Source organism: Mus musculus, chromosome 13, assembly GCF_000001635.26.
Source record: "Mus musculus strain C57BL/6J chromosome 13, GRCm38.p6 C57BL/6J".
NCBI lineage: Eukaryota > Metazoa > Chordata > Mammalia > Rodentia > Muridae > Mus > Mus musculus.
Genome location: NC_000079.6, coordinates 55,253,459 through 55,276,160, shown reverse-complemented (window position 1 = coordinate 55,276,160; position 22,702 = coordinate 55,253,459). Strand labels below are relative to the sequence as shown.

Sequence of the window (22,702 nt, the reverse complement as noted above, 5' to 3'; positions counted from 1 at the left end):
TTGCAACTTAATCACTTAAAAAAAAAAAGAGTCCTGGAAAGGAAGAAATATCAATGAAACGTAAATATAATAACTTTCAAAACATTTTACGTGCATAATGTGCTTATATAGTGTTGAGGGAAGCCAGAAAAGGGTATTGAATTTCCCTGGAGCTGCAACTATAGGTAGTTGTAAATGGCCGTAAGGGGGTTCTAGGAATCGATCCCAGATCACCTTTTATAAGAGCAGCAGGAACTCTTAACCACTGAGGCAACTCTCCAGACTAGAAGGACTTTCTTGAATTCTATAAAATGTTGCTGCTGTATTTTGAATAGTCTTTCTTGTTAATAATATTTCAACTAAAGCCGGGCATGGTGGCGCACGCCTTTAATCCCAGCACTCAGGAGGCAAAGGTAGGCGGATTTGTGAGTTATAGGCCAGCCTGGTCTCCTATCTCAAAAATCCAAAAAAAAAAAAAAAAAAAACAGAAAAACAAAACAAAATACAAAAAACAAAAACAAAACAAAACCAACTACAATAAAGTAATGTTTTTCAGTACATTATCCAGTTTCAAATATTTTCTGTAAGGTAAAAAGTAAAATTCATTTAATAGTATGTAACTAGTAGGGAAAATTAGGAGGACTTCACATAAATTAAACAGCAAAAGTATAGGTTATAAAACAAAGTAAGGGCCAGGGAGATGACTGGCTGATAAGGATATAAACCTTTCAACTCAAGATGGTGGAGGGACAGAATCAACTAGTAATCCTCAGAGCTGCACACAGGCAAATGCTGTGTGTTATAGTGTGTACAAAACTAAAGCAATTTAAGCAAGGTATACAGGAACAGTTCTAAAATCCAATCACTTGGAAAGTAGAAGGGGGAGGATCCGGAATGCAAAAGTCACCCTTACCTACTTAGGAACTTTGAGGTTAGCCTGAGTTATGGAAGACTATTTTTAGGAGAAAAAGAAAAAAGTTTTATGTATGGTGGTGCACACCTTTATCCGTAGCACTATGGAAGCAGAGGCAGGTAAACTGAGTTCAAGGAGAGCCTAGTCAGCCTAGTCTACACAGAGGATCTCGTCTCAAGAATTACATGATAGATGGACAGAATATCACACACATATAAAAATGCAGGCAAAATACATACACAAGACTTTCACTTAGAGTTGAACTGCACTGTACAACAAGAAGTACAGTAAATGCACTTACCATGCAGGAAAAACTCTAGTCCCTAGGTTCTAGACTGTACACTACAAGTTAAGATCTAAGGTGGGGTCTAGGGACATAGCTCAGTCATAAAATGCTCCTGCATGAGGATCTGAGTTCAATCCTCAGAACCCATGTAAAAGATCCTCAGCTTGGTGGCATGGGAAGACAGGAGGCAGGACTCGTTGTTTACGCATGTAGCCCAGAGTACTTAAAGAGGCTAAAGAAGGAACATAGTTACTATAGCCAGCTCAGTTATATAGGAAGCTCCAGACAAGCCCTGACTTTTAAGTCTAAGACCTGGTCATAAAAAAAGCAAAAATAGGGGCTGGTGAGATGGCTCAGTGGGTAAGAGCACCGGACTGTTCTTCCAAAGGTCAGGAGTTCAAATCCCAGCAACCACATGGTGGCTCACAACCATTCCTAATGAGATCTGACTCCCTCTTCTGGAGTGTCTGAGGACAGCTACAGTGTACTTACTTATAATAAATAAATAAATAAATAAATAAATAAATAAATCTTTTTTAAAAAAAAAAAGCAAAAATAAACCGGGCATGGTGGCGCATGCCTTTAATCCCAGCACTCAGGAGGCAGAGGCAGGTGGATTTCTGAGTTCGAGGCCACCCTGGTCTACAAAGTGAGTTCCAGGACAGCCAGGGCTAAACAGAGAAACCCTGTCTCGGAAAAAAAAAAAAAAAAACTAAAACTAAACAAATAAAAAAGCAAAAATAGCTGGGCAGTGGTGGCACGTGCCTTTAATCCCAGCACATGGGAGGCAGAGGCAGGCAGATCTCTGAGTTCGAGGACAGCCAGGGCTACACAGAGAAACCCTGTCTCGAAAAAACAAAAAAAGCAAAATAACTCAAAATAACACTAAGATGGAACCGGTAACATTTGTCACGTGGGTGTAGGAAGAGATCTGCTACATTTTGTGGCTTAATTTGGGATTATCACTCAACAATATATAATGAATAAAAAAATCTCATCTGGCAAAATTAGAAAAAGAAATTCTAGTTTCTTAAATTCTTTGTTGAAGAAACAGCAAGGGAAATATATTAATATCATAAGGTATTTTATGATATTTACCAAATAAGCTAAATCTCCAACTTATGAGATCACTTTTCTAACATAAACTCAACAAATACTTGCTAAGTCTTACAATATACAGGCCTTTATTGTTGTGGGGCCACAAACTCAGTGGAGGCTGTCCATGGCCACGTGGAAAGATGGGGGGAAGGGAATGGGAAGAGAGGGGGAGCAAAGGGGTGTGAGGCAAGAGCAAGAGAGGCAAGAGAGTGTGCATTGGGGTTTTGACTGCCTGTCCTCTGTGTCACAGTGTCAGGTCCTCAGGAGAGCAGCCATGTTCCCTGGTCACTACAGGTGTTCTCTATGCTGTTTTTGAACATCACTTTGAAGCAACAGTAACTTCTTAGTTCTATTAGCGCAATCAAACAAAACACAAAACCTTGTTTGATGTATACTAAATGGCTTAATATTTAATAATGGTGATATAAACACTAAAATTTTTTCCTGTAATTGACTGTCTTAGGAAGCAAGGTCTTAAAACTTAAAACCTTTCCTCCTCAGTGAGGACATGTCCCTGTGCTGTTTTCTCAGAGACATCTCTCTGGCCCTAAACTGGGCTCCAAGAGCTTCTGACGGTTCATCAGGTCTTCGGGAAAGTATCCTGAGCCCTGGCTATTTCAATACTCAGGGCATGCAGCTTGTTTCCAGACATGTAAGAATCATGCCCAGCTTTGGTGTATTCATATTCTGGAGTGTTTCCTTTATTTTTTTGAGACAGGGTCTCATATGTCTTTGGTTGGCCTAGAACTTGCTATGTAGACCAGGCTGGCTTTGAATTAACAGAGATCAACAGCCTTTACCTTTGAAGTGTTATGCTGAAAACTGTGCACCAACACACATGCCCTTTCTATTATGGACACATGCTCACTGAAGACAAACAGAGCTATACATCTCTTGGAACTAGAATTAAAGATGTTGAGAAACTGGCCTATGTGAGTGTGAGATCTAACAGGTCAGTAAATCCTCTTAACTGCAAGTTACTACATCTCTAATCCATTTCCACTGTTGTAAGTAACATTCCCGTAATTATAAAGTACTAAGACCCAGAGTTATAAATACTTTAAAACCCATATGAACAAATATACTATTATATAGTTGTATAACTATAATTGGAATTGTGTTCCAGCTATTTTCTATCAAAAGCATTTTAAACTAGCTTGCTTTATAGTATTCTACTTCCTTAGCCACACCTGTTTGAACTACTTCAGGTTCTTTCATTTACTTCTGCTATCATCTGTGCTATAGTTACAATTTTTATCCTTGTGTCATTAGAACATTTTTTTCCCTGGCGCTCTAGAGCAAGGTCTTACAACATGGTTCAGGCTGACATCAGATTAACAGCAGTCATTCTGTTGAATCTTCCAGAATGCTGAAGTCCTAGGCATATGCTAATACACCTTGTTTATGTGGTACTGACAGTGGAACATGCAATACTGCATGAATGCCAGGCAAAGACTCTGACAAGTCAACTCTACCGGTAGATAACCTTAAGTCTAGTGTCTTAAAATGACTAGGATTTACAGCACAGGTCTGTTCTTTTATTTATTTTTTTTTTTTTGTATTTTTTTTTCCCCGAGACAGGGTTTCTCTGTGTAGCCCTGGCTGTCCTGGAACTCACTCTGTAGACCAGGCTGGCCTCGAACTCAGAAATCCGCCTGCCTCTGCCTCCCAAGTGTTGGGATTAAAGGCATGCATCACCACTGCCCAGCTCAGGTCTGTTCTTAAAGGAGGATGCTATGACAGGGCCTGTTTGGAATGGAATTTGAGAAGCAGCCTCAACCTCCTACTCAGTAGGGTCCTCGGACAATGAATGTTGTCATGAATCAATGGAGTTCTCGGTTGACATCACTGGCTTCATGCTATCTAGTGTTCCAAAACTGGCATTTCTCATTTATGAAAACAAAGAATGGGTGTGACAACCATGGCCTATACTTAAACCTACCATATAATTTCATGAGCATTTTATATTAAAGCCAACGTTAGCATTTGATAGTATAATTTGTACAGATATCAGATATAAATAATTCTAATATAGAAATGATATACGTAGTATTATAAAAATGATCTGCATCTTCAAAAACATTCTGCCGTCTGTTCATAACTGGTGTGTGTATGTATGTGTGTGTACATGCTATGGCTGGCACACATATGGAGATCAGGAGAGGGTCCTAGGGATCAAACATAGATTATTAAGACATGTAGTAAGTGCCTTTAGCCATTAAAGACATCTTTCCTGGCCCTGATCTACAATCTACAATTCAGTTAAAGCCCTTTATACTTCAAAAGAATGAGCAATTAATATTAAAGTAACCACTTTAATGTGTGATTTGTATTTCTTGAAAAAGAATCTCATTATGTAGTAGAAAATACAATGGGTTTAACTCAAATGGGTGCCCCCAGCTAGGCAAGGGGGCACACACCTTTCATTCCAGCATTTGGGAGGCAAAGACAGATTTCAGTGAGTTTGAGGCCAGTCAAAGCAACAGTGAGACCCTCTTCTAAAAACACTTCACTGTACAGTTTGTACACTGTGCAGTGCCTGGTTTTGCACAATGAGGATTTTAGTCTGGCTGTCAGTTAATCTCAAGTGGTTAGCTCTGCTTGCAGGCAGCAACAATACTATGAACTCCTAGATTTAATCTTATCAATTCTGTTTAACATTCTTGGTGGTTTGTATTTTTTTTGTTTTTGTTTTTGTTTTCTTATTTGTTAGAGTCTCATTATACAGCCCTGACTGTCCTGGAACTCACCATGTAAACCCGGCTAGTCTCAAACTCTCTGTCTCTGTCTCCCAAGTGCTGGAATTAAATACATGTGCTACCATAATAGGTCTTTATGCTTAATCTCCATATGCTCTTAATTATAAGCAAATCTGTATCTAAAGTACTAAAAACAGTTTTCGAGGATGAATCTTTCAAAGGATAGAAAGTTCCAAGACAAATACGTGAGTTAACTAATGAGACTATTATCAATGCCACTGTTTCTGAGTGCTTTATGGAGATGAGAAACTATTAGGGTAGGTAACAGTCCAAGACTAAGAGAAGAATTAACATAATGTCAGTTGCTAAGGAGGAAGCCCATGTCTCATGCATGCTGGGCAAGTCTTCTACTTATGACTTAGATCCTAGAACCTGTATTGAAGAAAAAGCATTTAGTTTGTGTTGATTTGTTATAGAGGGTCTTGTCGTACAGCTCTGGCTGGCCAGGAATGTACTGTATAAACCAGGCTGGCCTTTCATTCACAGAGATCTGCCTGCTTCAGCTTACCAAGCACTGGGACTATAGTGTACCACCTGCCTAGCTGTAGATACAAAATTCTTATGAGCTGAACCATATAGACAAAATTTACAAAATACATAAAAGGATAGAAAAGAGCTGACATTATCTCCAAGCCATTTCCTTTAAAGACAAGCAAATTGATGGACTGGTAATTCTAATTGCCCATGACTAAAATCAACCAAAATATTTGCTAACATGCATAACAATCAGATAATCATGGTACCAGAGTGGCTAAGAGTTAGTCAGCTGATCACACAGGATGCCATATGCTCAAATTCATGTGATGGTTCAACAATGACTTTAAAGTCACGACATACTTTGTGAAATTTCAAATCAAAGAATAAGTCCTTAAGAGTCACTACAGAGGCTGGCTAAGTGGTATATGCCTTTAATTCCAGTATTTGGAGTCAGGCAGGCAGGTCTCTGTGAAGGTAGAAGTCAGCTAGTCTACAGTAAGACTCAGGACAGTGAGAACTACAAAGAGACCATGTCTGGGGAAAAAAAAAAAAAGATGGGAGCAGCTATATCTAGAAAACAAAAGAAAGTACTATATGTGCTCACTCTTGTCTACAAAGTAAGTTCAAAGCTAGTCAGGGCTGCTAATGTGAGACTTTGCTTTTGAAAAGCAACACAAGTCATAGGGTTAAGAACTGGAGAGTTCAAGCTGGCACAGAATGGGGAAGCTTACTCCATGCCAGCCAGCTTTCATGGTGCTAGAAGGTCCCAGTAAAGTGCTAGGGAAGCTACAAAACCTGCTAAGCAAGATGTGCCCGCTGGTGTACCAGTGGCATGACTAACAGCAGTACAGTGGCCAACCACTTTTTGAGTGATCTGAGGCCTGCTCCACTGAAGGGAAAGCAAAATTGGTACTAAAAAGCTAATCAAATGCCCTGGGCTAGGTAGGAAAGTCATAGGCCAAGGACAGGAGAGGAGAACATCTGGATTGTTGTTCTGTGCTGGTGACTCAGTACCACACTACTCTCTAATGTGTATGTTTATAGGCAGCGAACAATGCTGCTTTCAGCCCGGAGCAGAGCTTTCCCTTGCAGTTGGTAGTAGGTAAAGTAGACACTCAGGACAGGTCAAAGTGTGGAGAGTAAGTGCTGTTGAGTACTCTGCCCTAAATAGGACATCTACTTCAACCCCAACAAAGACTGGGGAACACTGGGGGAAGGGGGACAGAATGAAATCTATCAATCAAGGACAGGAGGAATGCCGTTAAACTCTGTCTTCAGATGTGACATGGCCGGTATACTCATCAACTCAATAGTAGCTGTGATGATACAAGGCTAAGCCTGTCAACAATCCATTAGGGCTGGGGAGGGACCTGTGAGACCCTCAGAGTTCCCTGAGGAAATCATGAGAGCTGAGTACAGCCACAGGGAAACGAAGAATAGTTTCTTCAGTGGTATAGATAATAGTAACTCGTCCATGTTCCAGTCATTAATATCCCACCTATGCTCATGAAAGAAATTAAAATTAGTATATCATGGAAATATAAAAATATAAAAACTCACAAAAAATATGAATGTTGTTGGGGATTTTAAGAAGTATTAAGATGGGAACAGAAAAAGAATGAAAGAGGGAAATAATTTTTCTTAAAGAGAGAAAACTATAATAAATGGAACAGGATCAATATGCTCTCTTATTCAAGCATATGGTAGCTGGCTGATGGTCACAGATGTACCTAAAGAAACTAAGGATAATTTAGATATGATAAAAAAAAAACTCAAAACAAATTGTGAAGAAAAAGTCAGACAGTTTGGGATTTCCCTCTCAAACTACACTGCACACTTTCTAATAAAGAAATCAAAATGGGATCAATGGTATGAAATTAATGGTAGAATCTGAAGACAGAATACTTAAAAAAAATTAAAGAGGAACTGATTTTACAACTGGCCCAAATAGTTCTTTACTAAAAATATAATTTTACTCTATTTAACTAATAACATCATAAGACTTAAAAATAGCTATAGATTCCTATGGGTTTTAGATATTGTGTTCAGAATCTCAAAGTATAATTGTACTGGTACATAACTTTATACATGAAATTAATTTCATTTTCTTAGCATCAATACTCACCTCCACTGAACTCTTTCAAATGAGATGTAGCCCGTGATTCAACAATACCATTTCCCGAGCGACTGGCTTCAAAGCACTGTAAGTGAAAAGCAACAGGAATTACTAAGGTACTTGAAACCAGTTCTTTAACACCTTTTGTGCCCAAATTGGTAATAGCTACCGCCACAGCAACAACTCCTAGGTTATCTTGGCATATCAGTACAATTTACAGACTCAGGACGCTGAAGCAGGAAGACCACTGTTGGAGACTGGATAACAAGACCTTGCCTTAAAACACAAGAACCAAATAAACAAAAACCAAGGACTACACTGACTGGGCTGATGCATCAGGAGTTCAAGGTCATCCTCAGCTGCATAGGAATTTGAAATCACCCTTCCTACAAGAGAGCCTGTCTCAATTCTGTTTTCATGTAATATACATAGATACACTTGGATACAAATGAAAAAACAAGTGAGAGATCAATATCCACTTCGTCATTACACAGGGCTCCAGTCCTCCCTGTAGGTTCTAGTTTTACTATATGTACTGTTTAAATAAATACTACACCAAATAGAAATGACGGAATTAATCAACAATGAGCATTGAACAGTAAACAACTCTAAATCACCTACCCACATGACAACTTACCACTACAAATCAAAGTTACTATTAAACCCCAAAAATGGAGTTGGGGGCTCTACGTGTAAGGAGAAATCAGGCAGTCAAGGGGGTGAGGGGCACTGAAAGGAAAAGTGGAAGGGGGAAGAAACAACGAGCAGTGGAACACAGGTACAAAAATTGCCATACTTGTACAAAAATCCATTGCTTTGTACACTGAGCATAAAAAATTTAGAGAAAGGAAGAACAGTATGCCTGGCTATAGTCCTCAAACAGATATTCTATTATTGTAAAAATAAACACTCACAAAGGTGCTGCCTTCTGAGCATGGCGTGGTGGTTAGTCTCACACAGCAGTTGTAGCTGAGTGGCAAGAGAATTTGCCTAGAATGTATGAAGCCCTGGGTGCAAGTTCTCCATCCCCCACATCCCCACACTGAAAACCTCTGAGCATTACCGCACATGCCTAAAACTCCAACAATAAGCAGGTTAGGGCAGAAGGATTGACAGTTTGAGGTTATCTAGGGATATTAGCAAGAACCTGTCCTAAATATTTATTTTTCTTAAAAAAAAAAGTAAGACATAAGATTGCATTACAGAGAGAAAAACAAGCATATAGACTGCATATAAAGACCATGTCTCAAAATAAAAATAAAAAATTTTAAATGAAGTATGAAACATAAGTACATTTTTTGACAAGTCAAATCAAATCAGTTATACAGCAACAAGTAGTCTATTAAAACAGTATTTATAAGACATATGTTTAAGCCAGGCATGGTGGCGCATGCCTTTGATCCCAGGACTCGGGAGGCAGAGGCAGGCGGATTTCTGAGTTCGAGGCCAGCCTGGTCTACAAAGTGAGTTCCAGGACAGCCAGGGCTATACAGAGAAACCCTGTCTCAAAAAACAAACAAACAAAACCTATGTTTGTCCTGAGTTCAAATCCCAGCAACCACATGATGGCTCACAACCATCTGTACAGGTACAGTAAAACTCATATACATAAAATAAATAAATAAATCTTTAAAAAAAAAAAAAAAAAAAGACCTATGCTTGCTCCAGCTAAGCTGGGACAGAAGTCCAAACACTCTGTCTCTTTTTAAATATTCTACAGTTTTCTTCCTTTAGAGATTAAAAAAAGAATTTGCATAATTATTTTGTGTTATTGGGGAGAAATATGTGCATGCAACTCTGGGGGACTAAGGAAGTCAGAGGATAATTTGGACAAGTTGGTTCTCTCATTCTACCACATTGTTCTGGGAATCAAATTAGCACTAAAAATCTTTTACTCTCTAAGCTATCTCTAACAAGACTTCTTCTTTTTTTTTTTAAGATTTATTATTATATCTAAGTACATTGTAGTTTTAAACGATTTAATTATCCTTATATCTAAGTACACTGTAGCTGTCTTCAGATGCACCAGAAGAGGGCATCAGGTCTCATTACAGATGGTTTGTGAGCCACCATATGGTTGCTGGGATTTGAACTCAGAACCTTTGGAAGAGCAGTTGGTGCTCTTAACCACTGAGCCATCTCTTCAGCCCTCTAACAAGACTTCTAAAGCACCAATAACCAGTCATTTACAATAACAAAAACAATTTTCTACTTCCCCATACCTTTTAAGATACTAGATTTTTTCATTGTTACTGAAAAGCAACTTTGTTACTGCAAAATCATGATTTCAATTTTTTTTTTTTTTTTTGGTTGAGACAGGGTTTCTCTGTGTAGCCCTGGCTGTCCTGGAACTCACTTTGTAGACCTGTCTGGCCTTGAACTCAGAAATCTGCCTGCCTCTGCCTCCCGAGTGCTGGGATTAAAGGCGTGTGCCACCACAGCCGACGATTTCAAATATTTAAACTTAGAGATTATAATACTCTATAAAGTCAATTCTGAGGTGTTACACAGAAATGCTATCAAAGTAGACCAATAGATTAAAAGAAATAACTTAAATTTGATCAGAGGTTTTCAACTCAGGGGAAATAAAAAAAGGTACAAACAAGCCGGCCATGTCTATTCAAGCCAGTAACACCAATAGCTCAGAGGCTGAGAAAAGGACCACACACAAATACGAAGCCAGCCTGGCATATATATAATAAGTGCCAGCATAGACCAGGATAGAGCAAGAATCTGTCTTTAAACAAATAATTAGCACCAGCTTTATCATAATCATTATTTTTTTTTTTTAACTTGTAAAGAAAGTCTTAGACTTGTGATCCAGGCCTAAAATGAAAACTACTAGTGAAGCTAAAGCAGGAGGTTCTCAAGTCCCAGTCTGTCTGTGCACAGTGTGAAGCCAGTCAAGGCAACTCAGCGATACCTGCCTATAAAATACAGTTAAGCGGAGGGCTAGCTGGTGCAACAGTGGCATTAATGTTATGGAAACAACCAAACACCTTTTAAATTGGATTTAAGAGGTGCTCCATGAGATGGAACCCATACCTGACATTGTTAATAGGGCCAAGAACCTGAGGTTAGACAAGTCATGAAACAGTCTTTTCCAGACACAAGAGGGTAGGTGCACAAATAAACGCACATTTGTGTAATAGGGTAAACAAGCTCAAACCAGGCAAAAATCCCCACATAGAGGAGGAGGGGGGAAGTTTCATCACTAGCCAAGGAGCTACTGCATTTGACTGCTAATGGGTAAGGGAAAGTTAGCTTTATCAATTTAGCTATATCAAATACACTCCAGGGTCAGCACTATGCCCAGGAGTAATTGGTCAACACAAAAAAAAAAAAAAAAAAAAAAAAAAAAAAAAAAAAAAAAAAAAATCCAGTGGATTAATTTCTAATACAGCCAAAAGGAAAAAGCAAAATACTCGACGCAGCTTACATCAAGGCTATGTCTGGCCAAACACTTCTCAAATATAGGATCTCTATAAGACGAATCAAATATACATATTGACACTGAGTAATTTCTATATATACTAGTCTATACTGCCCCCACCTCCTCAAGATACCCACAAGGAAACACTTGAAAACTTCCATTTGAATTCTTAAAAATACAAATATCATACGTACTATTTTCTCCTGCATAACATAACATATAAGCCTGAATTTTTAATTAGGCACATAATAAAACAACAATATGCTATGATAAATTACGTGAATGTGGTTTCCAACTTTCTCTCTCTCTAAAAATGTCATTTGTGTACTTAAGAGACCACAGTTCATTTCCTCTTTGTATGTCTTATGCATAAGCAAGCTCCTCCTTTGTGCTTTTATGAATATTTTTTACTGGTATCCTTTTCAACAAATGCTCATCTTTATTACAATAAAGACTTGCTTTACATAGTATATCTCATTAAGCATTTCTCCCAACCTTGCTGGATTGTGCCTTATCAACAATGAATCCTCCTCCAGTAATTTTTAGATATTTCAATCCAAACCTATTTGTAAATTTGTGTAACTAAAATTTATTTACAATACATAACTTTGTGTTACTTGAATTTGATGTTTTTATAATGGCTTAATTCTTGTGGCATACCTCTAAGTAGTTGGTGTTTTCTTTTTTCTTGTTTCTTCTTTTACCACACCTACAAACAAACAGCAACCAACCTCCCTGAATGACCAAAAACTACCCACCCAGCCTCTCAGGGAATTCCCAGAATTCCAAACGTCACACAATCACAGAAACTACCTCCAGCTGGCAACAGCATGCCTCTACTAGAGCATGAGGCAAATCAGAGTCAGCTGCTGGGAAGCAGCCCCACATCCCCACACCTGGGAGTCAAACAAAAACATTCTTATGTCTATGTTTTTTAAAGAAACCAAAATTGCAGATTTCTCACTACACCTCTAATGCCATCAATCACAACAGACTTTCAGGTTTATGTGTTCCTTCCACAAATGCAATGTCTTTAACATTTTATTTGGGCACTTATTATTTACTACTGGCTGTAACTTCTGTAGTTTGACAAACAAAATCAATAGGTTCACAAATTTCTTTCTTTTTATCTTCTTCATAATTTCATGGATGGATGCTTCTTTCTTAATATAGTTCTCAGGAAGCTCAACATACAATCTTCCTTCCTTAGTAACAATATTTACCTTTCCACTTAAAGAAAGCACTTCCCAGTCTTGTTAGCATATCCAAACTGGCGGCATCACCACACTTGCACTTGGAACCATAATTAGTCCAAAGGATTACTTGAGAGCAAGCATGATGAACATGAATTAATTCAGCAACCCAGAAGGGACAGAGACTTAAAGCCTGGGCAAAGGGCAAATCACATCTAGAGCATAAGCTACCTATTATACCTACTCACAATACACCAATTGTAAATAAGAATCGTGCGTATCATGACATGCCATTTAATACTTTCAGAGAACAGTTATTAGTGACTTGGGACTGTGTAAAGTGTAACCACAGTTAAAGAAGAATGACTATGCATATCAATGTTAAAAATTCTACTAAAAATGCAATGTTTAAATCATGTATTTCCCAGGTTTAAGGTTATATAGAATTGACAAAAATAACCTACCTTTCTAGAAAGGCCAAGGTCACCCTTCTTGGGCATAAATCCAGGGTCTAAATCATTAGATTCAAGAAGTTTCTTAGTTGGTTTTCTTTGACGCTTACTTTCATAATTTCCTGAAATGCAGATAAACTTTCCTTAGATGCTTTAGACATTGAGCACAAGCTAATTTTGAAAAATGAAAATTACAAGTCGCAATCTTGTTTGCAGTTTTTTCATCATGTTATAAGGACACAATAAAAATGTGTTATTCTAAAATACACTAAATATTATTCAATGAAAATATACATTAATGTATGATGACTGAATAAATGTGTAAAATTCGTAAACCACAAAATAAGGGCAAAATCAAAGGGCTGAAGTGCTTTTATAGCAATAAATAGATGCTGAGGATAGAGGAGAGCTAGATTCTGGGTACAAATGGACCAAAACTATATTTATTCTGTCCCTAAAATATATATATAAGATAAGAAATAATTTAAGTATAAAAACACCTAAACACCTTAGAAGACTACTCTTAAAAATTATATAAAACACAATGGAGCATACGAGCATACATGTATTCTCAACACTTGGGAGGGTAAGGAAAGAGTATTATGACTTTCAAGTCCAGAATTATAGAGTTTAAGACCTTAAAAACAACAACAACAACAACAATACACCTTGGGTAAGGTAGCATATTGCCTTTAATTACAGCACTCCAGAGACCAGGACAGATACATCTGAGTGAGTTCAAGACCAGGTTAGTCTACCTAATGAGATCCAGGAAAGCTAGAGCTAAAGAGACACACCCCTCCCTCTTAAAAACAAAAAATCCAAGAATTCTAAAATATATATTCATACACATACACATGCACACATGCACGCACACGTGAGGTCAAACACAGCTTGTCTGTGCTCTGTGTGATAAAATAGGTACTGTTCTTCAAAACATATCTTTTGGTGAACTAGTGAGATGGAACTGTGTATAACATCACTTGGTGCCAAGTCTGACAAACTAAGTTTGATCCCAGAGCACACATGGTACAAGAAGCTGACTCCCTGAGCACTGTCCTCTGAAGTCCACAAATGGGTAGTGATGCTCTTGGCTGTTGTTCCATAAAGGCCATCCATCATTTTCTCCAAGAAAGTCTTTCACTGGGGCCAAGGGCTCAGCAATTGCACAAGGCCTCATAGCACTATTATTGTGCTGTTATAATATGCAGCAATAACTTACCAACTGAGCTATTTTCCAAGCCTCAATGAAGGCCAGTTTAAACATGACAAAACAAGTTTAGAGATTAAACAAATATACAAGGAACAGATGAACTGGTAGAGCAAGTAGGTGAAAGAAATTTAGGTCACAAAATTCTTATTCTACTAGTGGGCAACACTCCTACCCACTGCTACCTTGCTTGTTGGTTCACACTGCAGCTGACCAATAATCATGAAAGGACAAGAAAAAACATTTCTTCCACAGTGCTCCACATATTCATTTGTGGTCAGAAGCTTTATCAAATTAGGCACTATTTTAGGGATTTCCTCAAACAAAATAGGTAGTTGTATATAGTAAAAGATTACAACAAAACATAGTAGAAATCTCAGCTGCTTCCAATTAAATCTGCTTATGCACTGAATACCCATCCCCACTTTACCTGGTGTCTTAACGAGCAATTCCTCAGACTCAAGGGCAGGCCGCGGAGAGGCTTCTGGAGCCACAGGAACAGACAAGGTCAGCTGTGGCAACTCAGCATGTGTAACTCCAAGATCTGACTGAGCCAATGGCCCTTCCAAAAATGGAGCCTCTCGTTCAAGAACTGGAGGCTCTTCTTTAGTTGAAATCAAAGAATTCTCATCCACCTGCTTGTTCTGAGCACTAGGTTGACATCGGGCAAGAAGGCTTTCGTCTTCACAGCGCGAACTTACCTAAAAACAGTTAAGTTCAAGGAGAACTTAGAAAATAATAACAATAAAAACAACAACAACAACAACTTAAAAGTACAAGAGACTCTGATACTTGCTATGACATGGCCATGAAGCTTGAGGACAGACTTTATGCCCAGCTCCATAAGTATGAATCATCTACAAGAATCAGGTTTTCAGTGTAGGAAGATGAAGATTCATAGATGAATGATGCCTATGGCTGTATAGCAGCACACATATGCTTAATGTTGTAGAAGTGCACACTTAAAATACACGTGGTTGTAAGCCTCCATGTGGTTATTGGGAATTGAACTCAGGACCTATAGAAGAGCAGTCAGTATTCTTAACTGCTGAGCCAACTCTCCAACCCACTAATAAAATTATTAACAGACAGGTTCTTCAATGCTTTTTTAAAAAACCACAGAGTAATAACATCTGATAGGGTACAGGACATTTCTTTGCTACTAAAGTAATTACACACATACTGCTTATTCACAAAAGTTCAAAATAAAACTAATGAGAAGATCAGTCACCACTATGACAACTTCACTAAAAAAGTTAGGGTAAAACTTGTAAGCATTTTTTATTTTATTATCCAAGATTCTTAATATTACAACATAATAATATTATTTTTTTAATGTTTTTTTAAAGATTTATTTATTATTTATTATATGTAAGTACACTGTAGCTGTCTTCAGACACTCCAGAAGGGGGAGTCAGATCTCATTACGGATGGTTGTGAGCCACCATGTGGTTGCTGGGATTTGAACTCCGAACCTTCGGAAGAGCAGTCGGGTGCTCTTACCCACTGAGCCATCTCACCAGCCCCCATAATGATATTCTTAAGTACTTAAATACGCTTCGAAAACAGAGGGAAACATAAAGAGAAACATGATATCTAGATTTATTTATTACTTTCTGAATAACTAACACAGGGCAGGAACTGTGCAAGAAGGAATGAGAAAAGACAAAACAAAAACACCTGAGAAGGCAAAATCCCACTGAAGTAATTGTCTTCTGAAGATACAGTAAATTCTGCAGGTGAAGAATTGAAGGCACCTACAATGTGGTGACGCACCTTATGCACTTGTTCCTGTACCTTCTTTTGTTTTTTCTTAGGAGCAAATATCTGATCATATTCTTCTGTATATTCCAGAAGCCACTTGCTCGGCTTCCTGAGGCGTTTCTTCTCTGACCGAATAGCTAAAACAGAAATTAATTACAATATTAACTGATGAACTGTCTTAATTAATTTAACCCACTATTTCATGAAACCACCACTACACTCCTGAAAGTCAATTCCTGCTTACTAAAGAGTCTCAAAACAACTTCAAAAAATGAAAAAGAGTTCTGCTTAAATAGTAAAAAGCTTGAAATTATTTGCTATGGTTTATCACAAACAAAACTTGAAGAGTTGCTGGGCAGTGATGGCGCATGCCTATAATCCCAGCATTTGGGACACAGAGGCAGATGGATTTCTGAGTTCAAAGCCAACCTGGTCTACAGAGTGAGTTCCAGGACAGCCAAGACTATACAGAGAAACCCTGTCTGGAAAAAACGAAAAAAAAAAAAGAGTTGAGTTTATTTCTATACAAACTCCCAGTATATACAAATCTCCATTCTTAAGGAAAAGATTAAGCTAAAGCTAGCATTCTGTATCCCAGTACAAAGTTAGCATATATCTAAAATAGAAATGCAGAGTGCTGGTAAACTGGAGCAAACATCTGATATTCTTCTTGATAAGAAACCCTTTTGGGAGCCGGGTGTGGTGGCGCACGACTTTAATCCCAGCACTTTGGAGGTAGAGGCAGGAGGATTTCTGAGTTCGAGGCCAGCCTGGTCTACAGAGTGAGTTCCAGGACAGCCAGAGCTATACAGAGAAACCCTGTCTCGAAAAAACTAAAAATAAAACAAACAAACAAACAAACAAAAAGACAGAATTTTTCTTACTGTTTTATGTTACATAATATATACCTATAAATGAACCAAAGTAGAGAAATTGCCCAACCAATGTAGCAAAGTTGTCTCACGTTCCTGCTGCCACGATGATGTTCTGTCTACAATGAACCATGCATGCTAACCATTGAAGCTGTGTCTTGGTTAAACATGCCTAGGAATAAGTATACACATTCATACTCATAACTTTATGCTCTGAAGCAACTATAATAGATTATAATTTGATAAATTCCCCACTAGACATTCAAGTTTCATAATACTAATAACATTTATTTCTAATGTGAAGGAACATGTTAAGAACATGTTGGGAAACAACATGAATTCACTATTTCCAACTACTTAACACTCAAGGATCTCAAATTCTCAGTTCAACATGCCAAGCAGAAACTGGTATTTCCATTTTATAAATAATGCAACTAAAGCTCAGAAAGGGAAAGTGAGTTTTCAAACTCACTGTTATTAAGTAGGGTAAGCCATGATAAAAATCAGTCTGTCCACTCTACAATCCTTGGGTTCTCTTTACTAAAGAAAGCTCCTGGGTCAGCGCTGGATCCCTCTCACCTAGGTCTCAAAGCTTTCTTGTTCCCTTTCTTTGTGAGGATGCTGTTCCCATTATACAGTAGATATTTGCTTTTCTCATTGAAAATACTCAAGAAAAGCTTCAGTTCTTTAAAAAAAAAAAAAAAAAGATTTATTTATTCATTATGTATACAGCATTCTCCTACATGTATGCCTGAAGACCAGAAGAGGGCACTATTTTTCATTACAGATGGTTGTGAACCACCATGTGGTTGTTGGGAATTGAACTCAGGACCTCTGAGTCATCTCTCCCCCACAGAAGCTTCAGTTCTTTAGCTAAGCACTTCTTTGAGACAAACCAAAAAGCCTGTAGATGCCGAAGATTGGATACTGGATACCTTCAGGTTTCTGCAAATCGCATGCACTACTCCTCATCAAAATCATGTACAACAATACATTAACATTTCTAGGTCTCAGGTTGCCTTGGTAGCACATGCCTTTAGTCACAGTAGAGGCATGCTTCTATAAATTAGTAAAAATGTACTGTAAATTCCAACAACAAAGGTAAACATTAAGCTAATGAAACAATTTTATTCACATTAAGAGATTTTGTAGGAGTTGGTGAGATGGACTGGAGAGATGGCTCAGTGGGTAAGAGCACTGACTACTTTTCCAAAGGTCCTGAGTTCAAATCCAAGCAACCACATGGTGGCTCACAACTACCTGTAATGAGATCTGACGCCCTCTTCTGGCATGCCTGAAGACAGCTACAGTGTACTTAAATGTATAATAATAAAGAAATATTTGGGCCAGAACAAGCAGGAACTGAGTAGCTTGAATTCTATATACATATAGCTCGTTTATAAAATTCCAAACATTTTTAACTAGGTTCTAAATGGGGATAGAATTAAAAGTGATGGTTAGAATGAATTTTAGAAAAATACTGATGGGGGCAATGATGGCTCTCCCAGAGGTACTGAGTTCAAATCCCAGCAACCACATGGTGGCTTACAACCATCTGTAATGGGATCAGATACACTCTTCTGCTGTGTCTGAGGACAGGTACAGTGTACTCATATGCATAAAATAAATAAATCTTAAAAAAAAATACTAATGGAATGCAAGCTTTCCTTTTTCTGTCCTGCTTATAAAATGCTTAATGTAACAATTAAGAAGTACAAGTTAGAGCTGAGATGCATTGTCAAACAGATACCCAATAATCCAGGAAAGGGCTATGAACAATGTATGCTCCTAATTCTAAAGAGACAAAGAAGTATTTTAAGGTTACTGACCATAGGAGATGCTAAATTTTCAAAAACACTAGACATTTAATAAAGGGAAGATTTAACAAATTACAGCAACCAGTAAGAAAAATAACGTATAATTTAATAGTTATCATTAATATGACAGCAAGAAACCACAGGATATATCTGGAAAACAGACTGAACTGCTGAGGGATCCAAAAAGTATTAATTTTCTGTATCTTTTAAATGTTGAATTGTGCCAATATATTACCATGTTTCCTCTTCTAGAAAATTGAAGATTGAGAATTTATCTCAATTGACAGTGCTTGCTGAGCACTGATGAAGCCATGGTTCACCATCCAGCACCATAATACAATGGTACAGTAGCGATTCCTTTAATTCTGGACTCAGAAAAATTAAGAATTCAACGTCATTCTTGGCTATAAAAGAGTTTGAGGGCAGTTTCGGCTGCAAGATACTATGTCTCAACAAAAACACTTTAAATTCAGTAAAAGAAGTAAAAGCAAAAATTATATGCAAAAATGAAATATAACACTGAAATACTAATAAATTAGAAACTCTTACAATATACTCATGTTTATTAGTAATTTTAAACAATGAAGAAAAGGATTTTTTTTCTTCCCCTTTTTAGTTTTTCAAGAAAAACTTTCCCTGTGTAGCCTTGGCTGTCTTGGAACTCCGTAGACCAGGTTGGCCTCAAACTCACGAGATCTGCCTGCCTCTGCCTCCTGAATGCTGCCTGACTAAAAAGACTATTTCTAGTGCCCCTGTGATTTTATTTGTTAACAAGCAATGAAAGAAGGAAAGAACATTAAGGAAAAATTAAGTAGGGTAATATCCAAGGGTGGATAGTACAGGAGGCTAAATAACATTATTAGAAGCTTCAAGTGAAGGTTTCTAAAGACAAGCCAAAGAAATGTAGGCCATCAAGATGTCCTTGTTTTTGCTTTGTTTCTCTTTAACTCCTCCCACCCACACCTTTTTCTGATGTCTGATATATTAAACAAAGCCAGCAAGCAGCTGCTGTAAAGGCTGGGAAGAACGGCAATGGACTTGATCAAAAGCAGAACTCTACTTAAACTTGCCTTTAAAAAAACATTAAAAGAAAGGGTGTGGGTGGAATCAGGAATCTGCCTCTATTGCCACCACTTGGGAAGGTTCTGAGCAGGAGGCTGACTTGAGCTACATAGCAACACGATTCTACATCTCCTAACCAAGCCTACAAAACACTGGGAGCACAGCTCAGTAGCAGAATGCAAACTTTGTCTCAGTCCCAAACAGCACCAAGAAAACAAAGCAAAACAAAACCAGGCCCAATGGCACAGACTCACTCCTAGCTACTCCAGAGACAAAAGATCAAAAGTTCAAGGCCTGCCTGAGTGACTGTACATTGGGCTCAATGTCAACCTAAACAACTTAGTGAGATATTGTCTCAAAATAAAAAGTAACAAACAAACAAACAAACAAAAAACAAACAAACAAAGAAACAAAAGCACAGCTCCAGATATATACAAATAGTAAAGACCTCATCTCACATACAAGAGGCCCTAAATGTAATGTCCACTGCCACAAAACAAGTCCCCTATGTCAAACTTATTCCATGAGGCTTTTAATATCTTATTAATACTAAAACTAGGCAAAGACTATTACAAAAAGAAAACAAGCCAATGCAATTTATTATACAGATGAAAACATCCACAAGCAAACTAAACCTAGCAGTAAGAAAAAAAAAAAAAAAAAAATCACACTGCATACCACAGCCAAGTGATACCCAAAGACTACACAGTAAATTTAATACATATTGATAGATACAGGAGGGAGGAAAAGAGCAAAATTATAGCTGATGAATGAATCAATATGATGGTTAATCTCAACCGTTAATTTGACTAGATTAAAAGTACCAGCCGGGCAGTGGTGGCGCACGCCTTTAGTCCCAGCACTTGGGAGGCAGAGACAGGTGGATTTCTGAGTTCGAGGCCAGCCTGGTCTACAAAGTGAGTTCCAGGACAGCCAAGACTATACAGAGAAACCCTGTCTCGAAAAACCAAAAAAAAAAAAAAAAAAAAAAAAACCTACCTTGGAGATTATTAGGTAAGCAGAGCTGGCTTTATCTATGTGTGAATGTCTGTGTGTGTGAAGGTGGGGGGTGGGGGTCAGGGGGCAAGTGGTTCAGAGAGGAATAACTAAAGCATATAGATGGCAAGGCCCAAAAGGCTGGGGACTCAGAGGGGGGATAAAAGGAGGAGGAGAAAGCCAGCTTAGACATGGCTCTCTATTTCCTGTCTGCTACGATCTGAGAGGTTGTGCTCTGTAACCACAAGAGCTGTCTTCACCATAACAGCCTGAAAACTCTGAAATCCTAAGTCAAAACAATGAGAAATTTACTAACACACAGGAATAAAAGGGAAGTTCCTCAACATCAAAAATCACTCACTAGAACTGGTAGTGATCAAATGGAGAAAATCATTTTGGGCTGCTGAACAAGCTAAGCAAGCTTTAACAGCAATGACAGGCTGTGAAGTCGGCTGAGCAGCTGAGTAAGGGTTCAAAGTCTTGAGGCTGACTCCCAGCACTAACATCTGTAACTCTAGCTACAGAAGATCCCATGCCTTTAACCCGGCCTCTGCAGGCACAGTATACAGTGCAAAGATATATGTACCTGCTTAAGCCTAATGACCTGAATTAAACTCTGGAGCCCACAAAGTAGAAAAAGAAAGGGAAATATTTTCCTATGACTTCTACACATGTACATGCACACAAACATATATATAAATAGGCCAATAAAATAAATATTAAAAGTTGGGGATACATTTAGCAAAAGTATAATACTTAAAAAAAAACTTTTAAAAGATTTATTTATTTTATGTATGAACTATACTGTCACTGTCTTCAGACACACCAGAAGAGGGCATTGGATCCCATTACAGATGGTTGTGAGCCACCATGTGGCTGCTGGGAACTGAACTCAGGACCTCTGGGAAAGCAGTAAGTGCTCTTAACCGCTGAGCCATCTCTCCAGCCCAAATGTAAGAGTTTAAACTGAAAATCACAAAACAAGATTGAAACAAACATAAATACAACTTAGATAAGTCATGGCATGTGGATGCTGAACTAGCCTATAGCTTGGGGACACTGAAGAAATTAACAAATTTAAATTAATATGAAATACAGAAGACAAAGTCAAAATCATCTTGGAAAAGTACAAACTTTAAACATTCACACTCTCTAATTTTAAAGATAAAGCTATTAAATAAATACTGCAGAAACACTGTTAAAGAACTGTGTACTATCAAGAGTGCATCCTTCAGAGATGAGTACTTGAAGTGGAAAGCTGGGTATACAGGAAAAGTACAGAACTGTGTCAATCAGACAGCCCCTTCTCTTTGCTCCAAGATGACCAAAAAAAAAAAAAAGAAACAATGGTCGTGCCAAAAAGGGCCGCAGCCACATGCACCCAATTCGCTGCATGAACTATGCCCGGTGCATGCCCAAGGATAAGGCCATTAAGAAGTTTGTCATTTTATATCCAGCTACTTCACCAAAGCTGTTTATCAGGTTTAGGAGTTCTCTGGTGGAATTTGTAGGGTCACTTATATATACTATCATATCATCTGCAAAAAGTGATATTTTGACTTCCTCTTTTCCAATTTGTATCCCCTTGATCTCCTTTTGTTGTCGAATTGCTCTGGCTAATACTTCAAAACACATGAAACTCAAGAAAAATGAAGACTGAAGTGTGGACACTATGCCCCTCCTTAGAAGTGGGAACAAAACACCCATGGAAGGAGTTACAGAGACAAAGTTTGGAGCTGAGATGAAAGGATGGACCATGTAGAGACTGCCATATCCAGGGATCCACCCCATAATCAGCATCCAAACGCTGACACCATTGCATACACTAGCAAGATTTTATAGAAAGGACCCAGATGTAGCTGTCTCTTGTGAGACTATGCCGGGGCCTAGCAAACACAGAAGTGGATGCTCACAGTCAGCTAATGGATGGATCACAGGGCTCCCAATGGAGGAGCTAGAGAAAGTACCCAAGGAGCTAAAGGGATCTGCAACCCTATAGGTGAAACAACATTATGAACTAACCAGTACCCAGGAGCTCTTGACTCTAGCTGCATATGTATCAAAAGATGGCCTAGTCGGCCATCACTGGAAAGAGAGGCCCATTGGACACGCAAACTTTATATGCCCCAGTACAGGGGAACGCCAGGGCCAAAAAGGGGGAGTGGGTGGGTAGGGGAGTGGGGGTGTGTGGATATGGGGGACTTTTGGTATAGCATTGGAAATGTAAATGAGCTAAATACCTAATAAAAAATGGAAAGAAAAAAAAAAAGAAGAA

The 22,702-nt window shown here is 38.2% G+C and overlaps 1 protein-coding gene across 24 annotated transcripts in view; it reads right to left on the bottom strand.

The window, feature by feature from the left end:
• Positions 1 to 22,702, bottom strand: part of Nsd1 (nuclear receptor-binding SET-domain protein 1) — a 108,544-nt gene that overhangs the window by 42,165 nt on the left and 43,677 nt on the right. For all 24 annotated transcript variants that reach the window (XR_382424.2, NM_008739.3, XM_006517146.3 and 21 more), the window contains 4 exons: positions 15,693 to 15,817; positions 14,347 to 14,617; positions 12,719 to 12,828; positions 7,638 to 7,713 (listed from right to left, as the gene is read on the bottom strand). Coding sequence is in view for 22 of the 24 variants with exons in the window: in NM_008739.3 (NP_032765.3) it covers positions 7,638 to 7,713; positions 12,719 to 12,828; positions 14,347 to 14,617; positions 15,693 to 15,817 (582 nt within the window). In the remaining 2 variants the exon portion in view is untranslated. The remainder of the gene's footprint in view (positions 1 to 7,637; positions 7,714 to 12,718; positions 12,829 to 14,346; positions 14,618 to 15,692; positions 15,818 to 22,702) is intronic.